Source organism: Gymnoscopelus microlampas (genome assembly GCF_963454915.1).
Source record: "Gymnoscopelus microlampas genome assembly, chromosome: 10".
NCBI lineage: Eukaryota > Metazoa > Chordata > Actinopteri > Myctophiformes > Myctophidae > Gymnoscopelus > Gymnoscopelus microlampas.
In genome coordinates, this window is record NC_139947.1 from 44486125 (window position 1) to 44502846 (window position 16722).

Here is a 16722-nt window from a genome sequence, read left to right on the forward strand (position 1 = left end):
CATTTAATTAGAAATAGATTGAAATAATTTCATTTCATATCATTGTCGCTGTCTGATGAATTACAACCGCATAAAAAGGTGTGGGGGGGGGAGCATTGCCATTGTGATCAGAGAGTTATTACAACACACACACACACGCATGCACACTCACCCCCCAATCTTGTGTTCCCTTCCTCTCTCTCTCTTTCTTGCACATCTCAGGGCGTTCTGGGAAGTCTTAAAAGTGGCAAGTCAGCTCTGGTGAACAAATACACCACAGGCAGTTATGTGCCACTCGAGAAACCTGACGGTGAGCGACAACAAGAAACACTGCACTGCCTCAGCGTCATCGTGACTCATACACTACATCAAAGCAGGGCAGCTCAGTGGCCTAGTTGGATTTTTATTATTTTAAGTGGAGTGCTAGATTTTTTACTTCTTGATACACAGAAAACTCTGTGTTAATTTAAATTAAATGATAATTTTTACACTGTGGGAGTTAAATTAACATTCAGGATTTTACTGGGTAGGCCTACCACATATTGCCCTTATATTCTGTAAGTGTTTCTGTTTTTTCTTTGTCGTCTATGAAAAGCATGTCTGGTGCACTGCCACTTGGCTGTGTGCTGGTGGATGATGGTCAGCTGTGGACAACTGGTCTCTAATAACTGTCTGCGTGCTGGTGGATGACTGGCATTTAACTGACTGTGTGCTGTGTGTGCTGGTGTATGACTGGGTCTCTCATTGTCCTTATCAGGTGGAAGGTATAAAAAGGAAGTGCTGATGGACGGACAGACTCATTTACTACTGATCCGAGAGGAAGCTGGACCTCCTGATGCACAGGTGTGTGTGTGTGTGTGTGTGTGTGTGTGTGTGTGTGTGTGTGTGTGTGTGTGTGTGTGTGTGTGTGTGTGTGTGTGTGTGTGTGTGTGTGTGTGTGTGTGTGTGTGTGTGTGTGTGTGTGTGTGTGTGTGTGTGTGAGAGAGAGAGAGAGAGAGAGAGAGAGAGAGAGAGAGGGGGGAAAGAGAGAGAGAGAGACAGAGACTTGTTTATGCCTGTTCATTGTAGCCCCCGACCCATTTCAATTCCTCTGACCTTCAGTTCAGCAGCTGGGTGGATGCAGTGATCTTGGTGTTCAGTCTGGAGAATGAAGCCAGTTTCCAGGAGATCTATCAGCTCTACAGCCAGCTCAACGCCCACCGCACTGACATCCCTATTATAGTAGTCGGCACCCAAGGTCAGCAAACTGTAAAATGAGTGTTAATTAATGGTGTTAATTAATTTAACGTTCGGGCCACTATGCGGCCCTCACATCTAGCCATCTACCATCTACCCCAGCGAAGCCATACCTGGGGATATGTGCAGTCAAAAGTATTTGCAGACTTTGGGTTATACACAATAGCCTATATGCTTTGTTAAACTTTGGGAGACCAAGTTTGTTGCTGTCTTGCGTGTTAATAATGCCATTGTTTGAGCACATCTGGTGAGACAGACAGTCTGGGGCTGGGGGAGAGAGTTGTTAAGAGATCAGCTTGGGAAGTTGGGATGGGCACATTATCAAATGAAATACATGTTTTTTTTTAGGCAGGTGGTCCACAGACCCCCAAGTGGTCCGCAAAGCTTTAGCTGGGGGTCCGCGGACCCCAGGTTCACTGCGCTAAGCTGTTGTGGTAAGACGACAGCTGTCGGTATATTCCTCTGACTCACAGACTCACTCACACACCCACACACACACACAGGTTTTTTGGCCCGGCCGGCTCGTGTCGCCTGTCAACGTGAAAATAGTTGAAATAATGTACTTTCTGACCCATGGTGAGATCACAAATTAGGCGACACTTTACTCCTTTGTGTCAATAGGTAAAGATTGTACAGGCTGGCTGAACGCTATTAGCGTTAAGAACTAAGTTAACACAATGTGGTGGCCCGCGGCTCATAAAAGGCTGTGTGCATGTGTGTGGACACAACTCCTGAATGAAAGTCCTCGACTCCTTTACAACTTTGTTGACTTCTCATCAGCCTTTAACACCATTCAGCCAACATACTAGTTGAACAATGTGTTAACAACTTTGGCTTAGACTGAGGTATTATTGGTTGAGTTCTTGATTTCCTCACAAACAGAACCCAGAGGGTACAGGTGAATGGTAGAACTAACATCATCCACTGGCTCACCCCAAGGTTGTGTTCTTTCCCCACTCTTGTATATCCTGTATACTAATGATTGTAGGAGTCAACATGACAATTGGTCAAGCTTAGAAAAAAGGGGGAAGCACGCACATCTCAATGAAAAATTTGAAGGTGCTGGACTCAAAAATACACACCAATAACAGAAGAAGAAGTCCGCACACTTTTGAAGCTCCAGCGACCAGTTTTATTTAGGCTCACAGGGTAACAACGTTTCGACCCCTTCGGGTCTTCGTCAGGTATGAGGAGTGCAGAGGTAGGCAGGCTAAAGTAGGGAGCAAGTAATCAAAGTCCCAGCTGTGTCGGGGATAATAGATACACCCTCCCCCATCTTAAGGGGACAGTTTACAAATATAATCAACAATATAATCAACGGTATCATGATAAAAACAGTTCATTTTGGAAAACATTATTTTGTAGAAAAATAGAAGTTCATCTTTAGGAAAAAAATCATCTTTAGAAACAAATCATTCTATTCCTTTTAGAAAGTAGAAAAATAGAAATTCAGTAATTCTAATTCATTTTTAGAGAAAAATTAGAAAATCATTCATTTGTGACATGATGTAGTGACATAATGTAGCACAGTACAGTTTTAAGAGGCAACATAGCCAAAGGACTAATTATAAGTAGTACATGGGTGTTCTATGGGATCCCAAAAAAGACACATTAGGAAATAAAGCAAAAGTTTAGCAGTTCCAAAAGAACATTGCTCAAGGCCTAGATGCACAGGTAAGGCATAGACAAAAACAAAAACAAAATAATACAAGGGAAAAAAGGAAAGAAAAACATTTTTAAAAAGCATTTTTTAAGCAAACAAAAGAAAACTATTAAAGAAAAGGTTTAACGTCAAACTCCTCATTCAGCCCATGAGGGGCCATGGTATTCAGAGTATATATGTAGAAAGATTCTCGTTGCAGTAAAAGTCGATTCTGATCACCTCCTCGGGGGGGCCTATCCACCTTTTCTATACCCCAGTAGCGTAAAGATGCAATACTGTGTCCCATTTTCTTGAAATGAGCTGCTACTGGGTTTCGTTCATCCCCACATCTAATGTTACTTCTGTGTTCACTTATACGAGTACGTAGGGCTCTACTGGTTTTGCCCACATATGCAAGTCCACAAGGACATTTTATCAGGTAAACAACAAAAGTTGTGGAACACGTAATCACTCCTTTTATGGGCAGCTGTTTCCCACTGTGAGGGTGAGTAAAGGATTGACATTTCGAGGTGAATGTGCATTGAGCACAATTTGAGCATTTGTAATTACCAGCAGAAATGTTTGATAAAAAGGTAGAGGGGGTGGTGGAGGGGGTGTAGGAGCGTATTAGTTGGTCCCTTAAGTTAGGGGAGCGTTTAAAAACCAACTTCGGGGGCTCTTTAAAGACCACTTTTAGTTTAGGGTCAGTATCAACAATGTGCCAATGTTTGTAGAGGATCTTTCTAAACTCAGCACCCATAGGAGAATATCTAGTAATACAAAGAGGAGAAATGTTTTTTTGTTTAGAACGTTTAACTGGGTTCAAACACTCTTCTTGTGTGATAGATTCAAAACGCTTAGATGCAGTGTGAACCCATTCAGGTTTGTACCCTCGTGACAGAAAACGGTTCGTTAAATCAGTTGCTTGTGTCTGGTAACCTTCGTCTGTGCTACAGATCCTTCTAGCCCTGTGGAACTGGCTAATGGGAAGGCTTCTAATGAGGTGACTTTTACTGCAACGAGAATCTTTCTACATATATACTCTGAATACCATGGCCCCTCATGGGCTGAATGAGGAGTTTGACGTTAAACCTTTTCTTTAATAGTTTTCTTTTGTTTGCTTAAAAAATGCTTTTTAAAAATGTTTTTCTTTCCTTTTTTCCCTTGTATTATTTTGTTTTTGTTTTTGTCTATGCCTTACCTGTGCATCTAGGCCTTGAGCAATGTTCTTTTGGAACTGCTAAACTTTTGCTTTATTTCCTAATGTGTCTTTTTTGGGATCCCATAGAACACCCATGTACTACTTATAATTAGTCCTTTGGCTATGTTGCCTCTTAAAACTGTACTGTGCTACATTATGTCACTACATCATGTCACAAATGAATGATTTTCTAATTTTTCTCTAAAAATGAATTAGAATTACTGAATTTCTATTTTTCTACTTTCTAAAAGGAATAGAATGATTTGTTTCTAAAGATGATTTTTTTCCTAAAGATGAACTTCTATTTTTCTACAAAATAATGTTTTCCAAAATGAACTGTTTTTATCATGATACCGTTGATTATATTGTTGATTATATTTGTAAACTGTCCCCTTAAGATGGGGGAGGGTGTATCTATTATCCCCGACACAGCTGGGACTTTGATTACTTGCTCCCTACTTTAGCCTGCCTACCTCTGCACTCCTCATACCTGACGAAGACCCGAAGGGGTCGAAACGTTGTTACCCTGTGAGCCTAAATAAAACTGGTCGCTGGAGCTTCAAAAGTGTGCGGACTTCTTCTTCTGTTATTAATTGGTCAAGCTTCACGTGACACGTGACAATATGTTGAAAGGGTGTGCTTTGATTGGCTAGCGAGACGCATGATGAAATAGAGGCCTATAAATAGGTGTGTCACTTCAAAAGATCATTTATATCTTTTGAAGTGAGGTAAGACAGGGTAACAGTACTGGCGGAGACCTGTGCTCGAGGAGCACATTTTCTAGTTAAATTTGCAGATGATTCTGTGATTGTTAGTCTTCTGAGTGATAGTGAGGCCAGTCATGGCCCAGTTGTAGATGACTTTGTTTCTTGGTGTGAAGTTGCATTCCTACAGCTTAATGTCACAAAGACTAAAGACATGTGTGATGATTTTAGACGATCTCCACCAGCTCCTCATGGTAGTGTCATAAATGGCCAGACAGTGGATTTGGTAACTACTTATAAATATCTCAGCTCCATTATTGACAATCGTCTGAAATTGGATTTCAATACTGAAATGGTGTGTAAGAAAGGCGCCTCTTCTGTTTAAGGAAGCTAGCCAAATTTCAGGTGGATAAGTCACTGATGATTTTGTTCTACAGAGCTTTCATAGTCTGTTATTTCATTTGCTACCATTTGTTGGTATGGAAACCTTGGCGTTAGACAGAAAAATGCCCTTAACAGGGTTGTGAGGGGGGCTAGCAAGATTGTGGGGTTACAATTCAGCTGGCTGAGTCATATATATGACCAGCAGGTGCTTAAAAAAGCATCATCTATTAGAGCGGACAGCTCTCACCCCCTAAATCCTGAATATGAATTATTGCCTTCTGGCCAAAGGTTAAAGACCCCTGCAGCCAAAAACAATAGGTACAAATTCTCATTTGTACCTACTTCCAATCGTGCCATCAATAATGGAAGCAGGAGAAGGTAGCTATTAGTAGCTATTATTATCTGGATCTTGTGATCATGTCTATGTTTATGTCTTGTGCTGTATGTATGTTTACTGTGTCTTGGAGTTTCTTACTATTATCTGCTGTAACATAAATTGCCCAGTTTAGGACATAATAAACTTGAACTTGAACTTCAATGGTTAATTTAATAGTCTGCATTAATTTGAATAAACAGCTACATTCTAAAGGCTTTATCAACAGAAATCTATGGACATAACAGCCTCAATAGGCTGTTGATATAACAGACTCTAGATAATTGGTTTAATCACATTGGCCCAGGTCTGCTGACAATACAAAGCATCAACAGACCAAATATTGGATTGGCTTGTTTTACTGTACCACTCAATAATAGATCTGAGGTTTTAGTTTTCCCTCTTGCTTTTGGTTTCAGACAAAATAAGCAGCACCAACCCCCGTGTGATCGAGGATCAGAGAGCCAGGCAGCTGTGCATCGATGTGCGTCACTCATTGTTCTATGAGACATGTGCCACTTATGGCTTCAACGTTGACCGTGTGTTCTCTGAGGGTGAGTGGAAGAAGATTGTCTCTGCAGTAAAATGGACATACAGCTACATTACATTACTGTTTGCCATCACAAAATACTTTAAGGAGTAGTCATCATGAATATCAACATATTTAGTAGTTTTTATTGGGTGACTAGGATCAGTTAACAACTTAAGCCCTATTCTATGCTTCATCGGATAACGGTGTAAATATTGTAACAGCGCATCTACAAGCTATGACAAGCTTGTAGATGTGCTATTTTAGCTATTATTGAAAAGTGTTGAATATGTTTGAATTTCTTTGAAAATGTTTGCCTATAACGACATGCCCAAAATAGGGACGCCAGGGTTAAAGTGGTTAATGATATTACTGATAGAGGAACCCTCTAATCATCATTATATTGTCCTCCCCTCACAGCCGCCCAGAAGATAGTTGCTCAGAAGAAGCAGGCAGCCCTCCTGGCATCCTGCAAGTCTCTCCCTAACTCTCCCAGTCACTCTGGAGGCTCTACCCCAGGATCAGCATCTTTCCCTGGCCAGGTAAAAGCACTAAACATGCAGCACAGCTGCTGAACAACCTTTCCCTAAAAGCTTGTAATTCTACAATCAGCTTTTAATGCTTTACACTGGCCCGGGAGCTATGAAATTACTCAGCATATAAAGGGTTGTAATACAGTTTAAAATACAGGGAAAGTGAAAAACATTTGTAGTCATGAGGTTATTATGCAAGGGTAATGAAGCAGTCAGGGATATGTGTTTTTGTCTAGGCAAAGACATTTTTTCCACTAAAGCTAGAAATTGAACCTAATGAAAATAGCAAACACTGCAGTAATCAACCGTCAATATTAAAGCAATATCTCAAGGTGTCCACCTTTGAGGTGTTTTTCTGCATTTCTCAATGTTAATAATTGCAAAGAATCAAAGCTACTTTTCAAAAAGTATAATACTGGAAAGCAAGTGAAATATAACAATCATTTATTATTTTTCTTCATGGAACATATATTTGGAATACATAACTACATTTTTACATTTTTTATTAATTAAATAGGACAAATTGGGGCTCAGTACTATAATTCTCCAAGATTCCAAGAGTGACACATTTCAGAGGTTGATTTCAGATACCCTGAAGAAGGCAGTTAGCTGGTTGGTTTTTATTACTCTGTATCCAGAATAAAATATTGGCACTTTGGCTACGAGTGTGTGCGGCCACTTTATTGTATAAAAGTATACTTATTGTATAAAACTGTAGCTGCTTTAGGTCCCCATTTCCATTCTCACAGTACATCACATTCTCTACATGCATCCCTATATCATGACTCATTATTATCCATACCCATTGTTCACCAACTTCTAAAAGGCTGCCAATCATTGTCCATTTGTTGTCAACTTTGATCAATTTTGTTTTTGTTTAATCTCATGACATGAACTTCAACCCATTCTCGTTCTTCATCTCTACCCTCATTTCCATCCCTCTCTCGTTCACCCTCCTCTCCTCCTTCACTGCCACTCTCTCAGGCCAGTAATGGTCAGAGTAGTGACTATGCCTACTCCCTGCCCTCCACCCCTGTGGTTGGCCACAGAGAGCTACGTGTTGTAGGGGGGGGTGAGGTTGGTGGTAGTATCCACTCCCGCTCCCTGAAGAACATCCCCCACAGACGACCTTCCCTCTTCAAGGTCAGTTGTTGCCAACACTGTCGTGTCATGCCTTCAGCCTCCTGTCATCCCATGCCACCGCTGTCCTCTAGTTGACTTGTCCGACCTGATATCCAAATCCCTCTACAACTCTTTCCATTCAAAATGCCTGCTGTCTTCACCTTGTTCGCCTTGTTGTTTGACTCCTTTTAGAACCGTGATGAGAAGAAATCTGCTGATGCTAAAGGGGACCTGGGCAGTGGACGTGCCATCCCCATCAAACAGGTTTGTTTGATGTGATGTTACGACATAGCGTAGAATCATCAACAGCAAGCACATTGATGTGTTTCAGTATGTTTTTCAGCTAAAGCAAAATGCGCCAATTCCTTCTTCAAACGTAAGTTCAGTGAAACAAACAGAGCAAAAATCTACTTAATTCATTAAGTTACTTACATAAGCAATAAAGCAAGCAAAAAATAAAAAAGATATAGTTGTTTCATCTTTTCCATCATTCCCAAGGGTGCGCTATTAATAATGTCTGATTGCTTCAGCTGTTATTGTTAGCTCTGTCGGACCACTCTTTCTGAGAGTTACACTGCTAGACAGACAGACAGACAGACAGACAGACAGACAGACAGACAGACAGACAGACAGACAGACAGACAGACAGACAGACAGACTCCTCTTTGGAATAGACTGCCTCTATTGTTTTGGCTCTCTAAGTCCAGCAGGAGATGATGCAGGGTGCTGTGGTGCTTTGTGTGCAGTGAGTGACCTTGGTCTTTGTTTCTCACAGAGTATCTTGTGGAAGAGAAGTGGGAGCTCGCTGAATAAGGAGTGGAAGAAGAAATACGTCACCCTGTCCAACAATGGCACGCTGTCCTACCACTCCAACTCCAGTGTAAGAGAACACCACGAGCCAGATCAATATGGTGGTAAAACGCAGAGAAATAGCAGCTAATGCCTGACAGCTTTCACAATGAAACAGTAAAAGGACTGCCACGTTTGTTTACCTTGTAATGTAGCCTAGGGTTGGACAGGATTTCAATTACAGTCAAAATTGCTGTTCCGAACAGGTCACACTTTTCAAAGTCCCAAAGATAAATTGTGATGTTTCCCCAACACTGAACAGGAGGCATTGGCCATATTCACATGGTGGCCATTTTGCTCTTATATCATACTCAGGGATTAGATTGTCATTTATATTGGCTTCAAGCTGTTATGTTGACATAGAAACATTTCCTGACACTTGGTGTTCAGAAAGACGTTTACACCCTAATCATACTGGATTCCTGAAGAAAAGGCCTGATTTGTGATTTTTTGACTGTTCCAGGACTACATGCAGAATGCTCATGGGAAGGAGATTGACCTCCTGCGTGTGACAGTGAAGGTTCCAGGGAAACGGCCTCCCAGAGCTGTGGCCCCGGCAGGAAGCTCCTCTGGGCCCTCCCCCGGCCCCAACAGCTCTGTACCTGGAGTTAATGGACTAACAAAGGACATAACAACCACTGAAAGCACCAGCACAGGTAGGCCTACTCTTGTAGATTTGTCTGAACAGCTGTGTGTGTGTGTGTGTGTGTGTGTGTGTGTGTGTGTGTGTGTGTGTGTGTGTGTGTGTGTGTGTGTGTGTGTGTGTGTGTGTGTGTGTGTGTGTGTGTGTGTGTGTGTGTGTGTGTGTGTGTGTGTGTGTGTGTGTGTGTGTGAGAGAGGGGGGGGGGGGAAGAGAGAGAGAGAGACAGAGAGACAGATACTTTGTTTATGCCTGTTGATTGTAGCCCCCGACCCATTTCAATTCCTCTGACCTTCAGTTCAGCAGCTGGGTGGATGCAGTGATCCTGGTGTGTGTGTGTGTGTGTGTGTGTGTGTGTGTGTGTGTGTGTGTGTGTGTGTGTGTGTGTGTGTGTGTGTGTGTGTGCGTGTGCGTGTGCGTGTGCGTGTTAGTGCGTGTGCGTGTTAGTGCGTGTTAGTGCGTGTGTGTGCATGTGTGTGCTCGAGTGTGTGGGTGCCGTTATTGTGTTTTATGTTTCTAAATGTGCCTTTTGTTTGTGCATGAAGTGTGCAATTTAGCCTAAATAGTTCAAAATGGAATATAATATTGTGTTGAGTATCAAATCACAACATCATACATCATATTGTATGGTATTATATAATATCAGCTTGCATCATACCATATCACAAAACAAAACAGTCTAACTATTGCAAAATAAAGCCTAATTTACTAAGCCTATATATTTTGTATGAAAACAAGTGATTTTCAAGGGTTTTTCACTTCATAGTTGACCCTGACTGCTGTCTTACATTCACTAACATGAGCTGCTAAAAATAGCGACCTTTCAAATGTTGTCCCATTTACTTTTTCCCTCTCTGTTCCTCACTGCCACCCTTGGATGAGTTTGTAGATCTGCTATTTTTGGTGCACGACACCCGCACAGAACTGAGTAACTCAGGCTTTATTAATTACCTGCTTCTTTCTATCTGTCTTTGTCAGGTGCTCAGCTCTGTCCTTCCACCCTGAGTGTTGTTGATGACAGGACTGGTGTGGTGTCTCCTCAAGGAGACAGAGGACTCCAGCGATGTCCTTCCACGTTATCCACCAAGGCACAAAGTGTTGGTGTGTATACTGTGGGAGCATTTACTGTAAAATCATTCAGTGTTCATTAAAATGTATAAATGTATATATTAACATTTGTCTTTCTACAGGATTTTACTGTGTTCACCTTTTCATTCCACAAGCACTCGTCACCATTCTATGATATAGTTTATCATGAAGATAACTAATCATTTACAATACGAAATGTCTTGTTTAATCCATGGAGAAAACTGTGTCACACACATCACAACCACCTGCATTTAGAAAATACCTGAGCCATTTGCATTAAGCACTTAGTTAAGCTTTTATTTAAAAATGTACTGTTTATATTCAATATGATCTTAATTGGAAAAAGAAAGAAAGAAAGAAATCACTTGACTTGTATTATTACTTAAATTTTCAATGATATAGAGTGAACTCACAAACAACAAACACAAAAATCAAACCAATCAGAATGTGTTTCTGTACATAGAGCCATCGACACAGGCACCTAAATTTGATCTTTCTAACCATTATGAAACCCATATGTTTTAAGTGAAATCTTTACATCCGGCCACTGGGGCTGTGATTTCAAGACACAACTGTTCATGGTGTGATTTATGAGTCATCATTTTGCACCCAAATGTCAGATGCTCTGGAAGGAGCAACCATCCCCTTTGCTGGAAAAGATCCCAGCCAATCATCTCCCATGAGCGACAGAAAGAAGAATAGAAGGAAGAAGAGCATGAACCAAAAAGGAGACACAGCTGTTGGCCAAGCTGAAGGTGACGAGTTGTTACGTATTTACGTTACAGATTGTACCCGCTAATATTCTGATATTACTTGACTGTTAGCCTATACTGTAGTTAATTATACAACCAATAACTAGAATTAAAATATCACTTCTACAAGCTTACAAGGATCACAGTGGAAATAAGTCTTTGGCTTTATTGTGTTTTTATCCTTGATGTGTTATCTCAGTGAAAGCATATATTTCATTTTAACAAAAAAATCAAGCTCACAATATGTAGATCTGCTATTTTCACTATTTTTGAATACAAAATAATAGTAATCTTTTCGGGAGAATCTTTGTAAATCTCAATAAAAATGTCCGACCAAAAAAGTCCTTGCGGACTTGTTTCCGTTGGGGTCCTTGAACATGCCAAAAATAGCGACACCAGGTTGAAAGTGGTTAATCCTAATGTTAACACAACTCTAATACTATATGCAATGACTACTAACAATGATGCTACGGCTACAGATACTGGCCTATACAAATACTGTGAAAAAATATCAATATTGCCATTTAAAGAATATAGTCTACATTTTATGTTGGAGTTTGTAAATACCCAGGACAACAGTGTATGGGAAATAGAATGTTATATATTAAGAAAATATATGTATTTATCTATAATCATAACAGCAAACTGTGTTTTCTCGTGTAGCTACCTTCATCTCTTTCTGCTCTAATGATGTTTGATACTGTATGTTTCTCTTACAATGTCTTTACTGCTTGTTCTCAACCCTTGCATTTGCCTTTCTCTCTTTCTCTTCCTTTCTGCTCCTTTTGCTTATCTATCTATCTGCAGCAAAGCGCAAAATGTGGAAATTAAAGAGCTTTGGTAGCTTGAGAAACATTAATAAGACAGGTAACAAACTAGGCTGATGGTGATGAATCTGCTTGTTATTTATTTCCATCGTTCTCTGTTTAGTTTCCTTTCTTTGTGTCTGGCATAGTTACATACTACATGTGAGTTGTTTATAATGATTGTTTTCACATCATAACAGTGATTTCTTCCCGCTGTTCTTTTTCCTTACGTCAAATTTTCTTTTGTTCTTTATGTAGTCCCTCTGTTGTGTAAGTTAACTAATAATTAACACTGCATTTCTGTCTTCCGAAATTTCTATTTCTAACATGCAAATGATGTATTTTGGACATTGTAGACTTGATTTGACTGTGCCTTCCTGTTATTTAACTTTGCTCCATCTTCTCTATTATTTTTGTTCTCTATTCTAACCCCTCCATGTGACTGTAAATGTTGAGAGCTTGCTCAACAAAATAATTTCACCCACTCTTTAACATCTGTAATCGTATGATGTCACAATAAAGTTGACACATTTCAGCTGTGTTTCTTGCCATGTCCCTGCAGAGGAGGAGAATGCAGACTTCATCATAGTATCATTCACCGGGCAGACGTGGCACTTTGAGGCCCAGAGTCTGGAGGACAGGGACTCCTGGGTGGTAGCTATAGAGAGCCAGATTCTGGCCAGCCTGCAGTCCTGTGAGAGTGGCAGAAACAAGGTAAATCATGACTTGTCACTCAGAATTCACTCTGATGGATGGTCTAGTGGAGTCACTGTATGATGCACATTTGGTAAATGGTGCATTTATAGACTGTAGCGCCATTCTACCCAAAGTGCTTTACAATGTGCATTACACTCACCCATTCACGCACACATTCACACACTGATGGCGGAGGAAACCATGCAAGGCAGGAGGAAACCAACCTGCTCATCGGGAGCAGTTAGGGGTTCAGTCTCTTGCTCAAGGACACTTGAACACTAACCCAGGGGTAATTTATTGTTAGTAAGGAAATGGAAAACACAGCAGGTGTATGTGATTCTATCATGATGATGATTTATATTTCTTAATGTTGGTGTCCTGCCCAGATGTTGATACGCATGAACGTAAATAAATTGTGTGTTTTTGTGTCTGTGTGTGCATGTGACTTTGTAGGCACGGAGGAGCAGCCATAATGAGGCAGTAGCATTACAAGCTGTCCGCAACGCCAAGGGAAACAGTCAGTGTGTGGATTGCGAAGCAGCAAGTGAGTTCTTAGAGCTTCCATCCAATCACCTCTAGTCTCTCTCCTCTGGCTCTGGTGCTGTGCCAAAAGGAAGATTCAAGATTTTCTCTATCATGACAAAAATGTGTGTACTTGTTCTCTTCTGTCTGTCCAGACCCCACTTGGGCCAGCCTTAACCTGGGTGCACTGATCTGCATTGAGTGCTCGGGGATCCACAGGAACCTGGGCACCCACCTGTCTCGTGTCCGCTCCCTGGACCTGGATGACTGGCCAGGCGAGCTCACACAGGTCCTGGCTGCCATTGGCAACCATATGGCTAACAGCATCTGGGAGAGCTGCACCCAAGGCAGGACAAAGCCTTTGCCCAGCGCCACACGGTGAGTCCAAGCAGTAACATGAATTAATATTCCCACATCTCCCCATATATGCAGTTCTTCTTTCATGTATTTATGTTTTGATCAGCCAAGTATGAATACTGTTTTTGGGATAATGTCCCTGGATTAGTTTTTCTGCTGATTGTGAGACATCTGGCATCATCCGTGCAGGGAGGGGTTTTAGGGCGTACGCATCCCTGATGCGTTCTTATGCATGGGTGTGCATGTGTACTGTATATATGTGCATGCGTGTGATCGGTTCCTCTGTATGCCTTTTCCCCCCCCAGTGAGGAGAGAGAGTCATGGATTCGTGCCAAGTATGAGCAGCGGATTTTCGTGGCGCCCCTGGTCCCAGGCGTGGCTGTCCAGCACACAGAGGATACCGGCTCCAGCAGCATGTCAGCGTGGCTGCTTTCTGCTGTGACTGATAGAGACCTGCCCAGGCTGCTGCTCCTCCTGGCACACAGCACCAAGGAACAGATCAACTCTCACCCCACCGGGTCTCCTTCGTGGCCTCGTACGGCCCTGCACGCGGCATGTCAGCTGGGAGACGCGGTCATGACGCAGCTGCTCGTCTGGGTGAGTTAGCGTTTGTTTCTAGTTCTTCATAGTTTAGCCTCTGTATTGTGTTGTTGTTTTTCCAGAGGGCACCGTGAGGATAGACTGAAAGAGGAAAGTCATTCATTTTCCTGTGCAGAAATGCTCAACTGGTCTTTTGCTGGTGCACCCCTGATTTAGTAGTAGTATGGATTATCTGATGGGCATGGATACAAATGCAAATTGACAAGCTGAACATACAGTAATCAGAAGTCATCAGTATATATATGTGTGTGTGTGTGTGTGTGTGTGTGTGTGTGTGTGTGTGTGTGTGTGTGTGTGTGTGTGTGTGTGTGTGTGTGTGTGTGTGTGTGTGTGTGTGTGTGTAGATCGGCTATTTTCACATATTGTAAGATATTTAGTGTAGAGCCCTTGGGAATCCAGTCAACTAAGTATAGGGCCCTTGGGAGTCCGGTCAACTAAGTACAGGGCCCTTGGGAGTCCGGTCAACTAAGTATAGGGTTTAAGACCCATTGAATCAGTGATTTATTGATGAACCACTTAAAGTTTAGGTGGTTAATCAATAAATCACTGATTCAATCAATCTAATTAAAGTATTTCAAACAAGCCAGACATCTAACAGTGGACAGACATACACAATTTAAAAACAAACAGTATGCTAATAAACAGTGGGCTAAACAGTTCTAAAACAGCGTTCTAGTCTTTTTATTGGTATATCGTATATACTGTATGTATATATCAGTATACATATATACAGTATACTGACAAAAAGGCTATATATACTAGTACTACTACTATTAGGGATCTAAAACATAATATAGAGAGACTCATCAAATATTCGATTGTTAAGACGTGACGTTGCGCCCCGCTAGAATAACTTCCGGGTCCAAGTGTTTTAATGTTAATAATAATAATGTTAAATCATAATAATAAATAAATACTTTGTACTTCTATGATATTAGCATTAAGACCCTTATTAACCCTCAATGGTTCATTTCTGAAAAAGGAGGTTATTGTAAAAAGATTTACGGGTTCCAACATGTTGTTTACAATGAAGAGTGGACGGCGCTGGTGCCTTTTGGACCCGGACGTGACATCGGACTACAAAATTACGTCAGACTTAAGAACCGAATTAAAGAGAATTCCACAGTACACCAATTGAAACGCACAAAAATAGATGTGAACAAAAATCCAGATGGTATGTAATAGAGTAGACACACCATTATAATTGTTGACACATTTCAACTAATTGAATGTTTTTCCCTGCAGTATGGAAGTGACGTGAAAGCAAAGGATGACCAAGGCCAGACAGCTTTGATGATGGCAAAGAAAACTGGGAGCAAAGGCTGTACAGATATACTGCTCCAACATGGCTGCCCTAACGAAACCTCCCCTACCACTGCCACGCCTGTTCTCGCTCGCCGATCCAGCACTGCCAGTCTGGGTCGAACCAATTCCCGGAAGCGTTAATAGTTTGAACTGAAAATGCCTCTGCACAGAAACTGGTGGCAACATGCGAGAAAGTTGACTTTGTGTAGAATAATAATAAAGGAAATTGACTATGGGGGGCGGGAGGGGACTATATAACATCTTATGTACAGTAATTGTATTGTCACAGGAGCCTGAACAACATATCAAACAATTGAAAAGCAATATTCATTCAATTTGTTGATAGATAATATTGCTCAAACGTGTGCTGTCATTGACTCTATCTCAAAATGACTCAAAAAAGACGTTTGTAGCTGTCCATAGTAATTATAGAGTATATACAGTACATTACAATCTGACCGCTACATTTCCACTTCCTCCTAAAGAAGTGCAATAATCCAGCAATGGTGATGAATAACCGACAACAAGATAGTTGTCAGACAGTGAAAATGAAAAGAGCAAACTGTTTTGGGTGATTGTACGCCCTTTGTTGCGAGTGGTTTGAGAGGGTGATTTATTTTATTTTTTAAATAATATTTGTTGTCACTGGACCAAAACAGTTATTCTTCTTTGGCTTTGCAAATAAAGTATAAACATACAGTATGTCATGTTGTTAGTTATGTGTGCCTGTTGCTACAGTGCAATGGTCAAATATGGCCAATATAAAAAAAAATCTGTGATAGACCAACTGAAACAATTATGAAATTCTGCTTAGTCTAGAAAATTGAATGGTTGAAATACTGTATGAAATATGTCAGTGTTATTCTCCCAGATTAAAGACATGACGTCAATATACTGTAAATGTACCTACTGCATACTTAATGTTAAAATCTGTAATGGACGTACAACTTAAAAGTCAGAAATGGATAAGACTCGATTTTGTAAATTATTTCTTACTGGTAGTTTTGGAAACATATGATTGTCATGTTTGTTTTTCCATTGTCTTTTATAATTTCCTATAGGCCTACTCGTACCATGTCAAGAACATAAAAACGATATTCTAATTATGTATGGCTATTTGTGGAGAATTATCTGTAATAGCCAAAAGACTAAATAAAGATTATGGCATTAGATGAGGCAACAACATTTTTATTATTCATCATGTCAATGTTGTGAAGATCACCCATGAATTTGAACCATGATGATGTTTCATATTGAATGAGTATCATTTATCACCTTAGACATGGTGAGCTAAAGGAAATGGTAATCTGAATAAATTTTGTAATTATCATTATGCATATTATTGGCCTTTTCTTTTTGCACCCCTTCCCCTCCCCTCCCCTCCCCCCTATTGTGTGTTTACT

The 16722-nt window shown here is 40.8% G+C and overlaps 1 protein-coding gene across 2 annotated transcripts in view; it reads left to right on the forward strand.

Moving 5' to 3' along the window:
- The window catches only part of agap2 (ArfGAP with GTPase domain, ankyrin repeat and PH domain 2), a 26903-nt gene extending 10249 nt beyond the window's left edge, over nucleotides 1-16654 (forward strand). For both annotated transcript variants that reach the window (XM_084068824.1, XM_084068825.1), the window contains exons 3-18: nucleotides 202-289; nucleotides 737-822; nucleotides 1081-1216; nucleotides 5939-6073; nucleotides 6469-6590; nucleotides 7566-7724; nucleotides 7896-7967; nucleotides 8479-8583; nucleotides 9016-9208; nucleotides 10171-10293; nucleotides 10902-11036; nucleotides 12402-12553; nucleotides 12989-13079; nucleotides 13213-13435; nucleotides 13720-14011; nucleotides 15260-16654. In XM_084068824.1, coding sequence (XP_083924950.1) covers nucleotides 202-289; nucleotides 737-822; nucleotides 1081-1216; nucleotides 5939-6073; nucleotides 6469-6590; nucleotides 7566-7724; nucleotides 7896-7967; nucleotides 8479-8583; nucleotides 9016-9208; nucleotides 10171-10293; nucleotides 10902-11036; nucleotides 12402-12553; nucleotides 12989-13079; nucleotides 13213-13435; nucleotides 13720-14011; nucleotides 15260-15460 — 2313 coding nt within the window. In that variant the 3' untranslated portion in view covers nucleotides 15461-16654. The remainder of the gene's footprint in view (nucleotides 1-201; nucleotides 290-736; nucleotides 823-1080; nucleotides 1217-5938; nucleotides 6074-6468; nucleotides 6591-7565; nucleotides 7725-7895; nucleotides 7968-8478; nucleotides 8584-9015; nucleotides 9209-10170; nucleotides 10294-10901; nucleotides 11037-12401; nucleotides 12554-12988; nucleotides 13080-13212; nucleotides 13436-13719; nucleotides 14012-15259) is intronic.
- The last annotated feature ends 68 nt before the right edge of the window (nucleotides 16655-16722 follow it).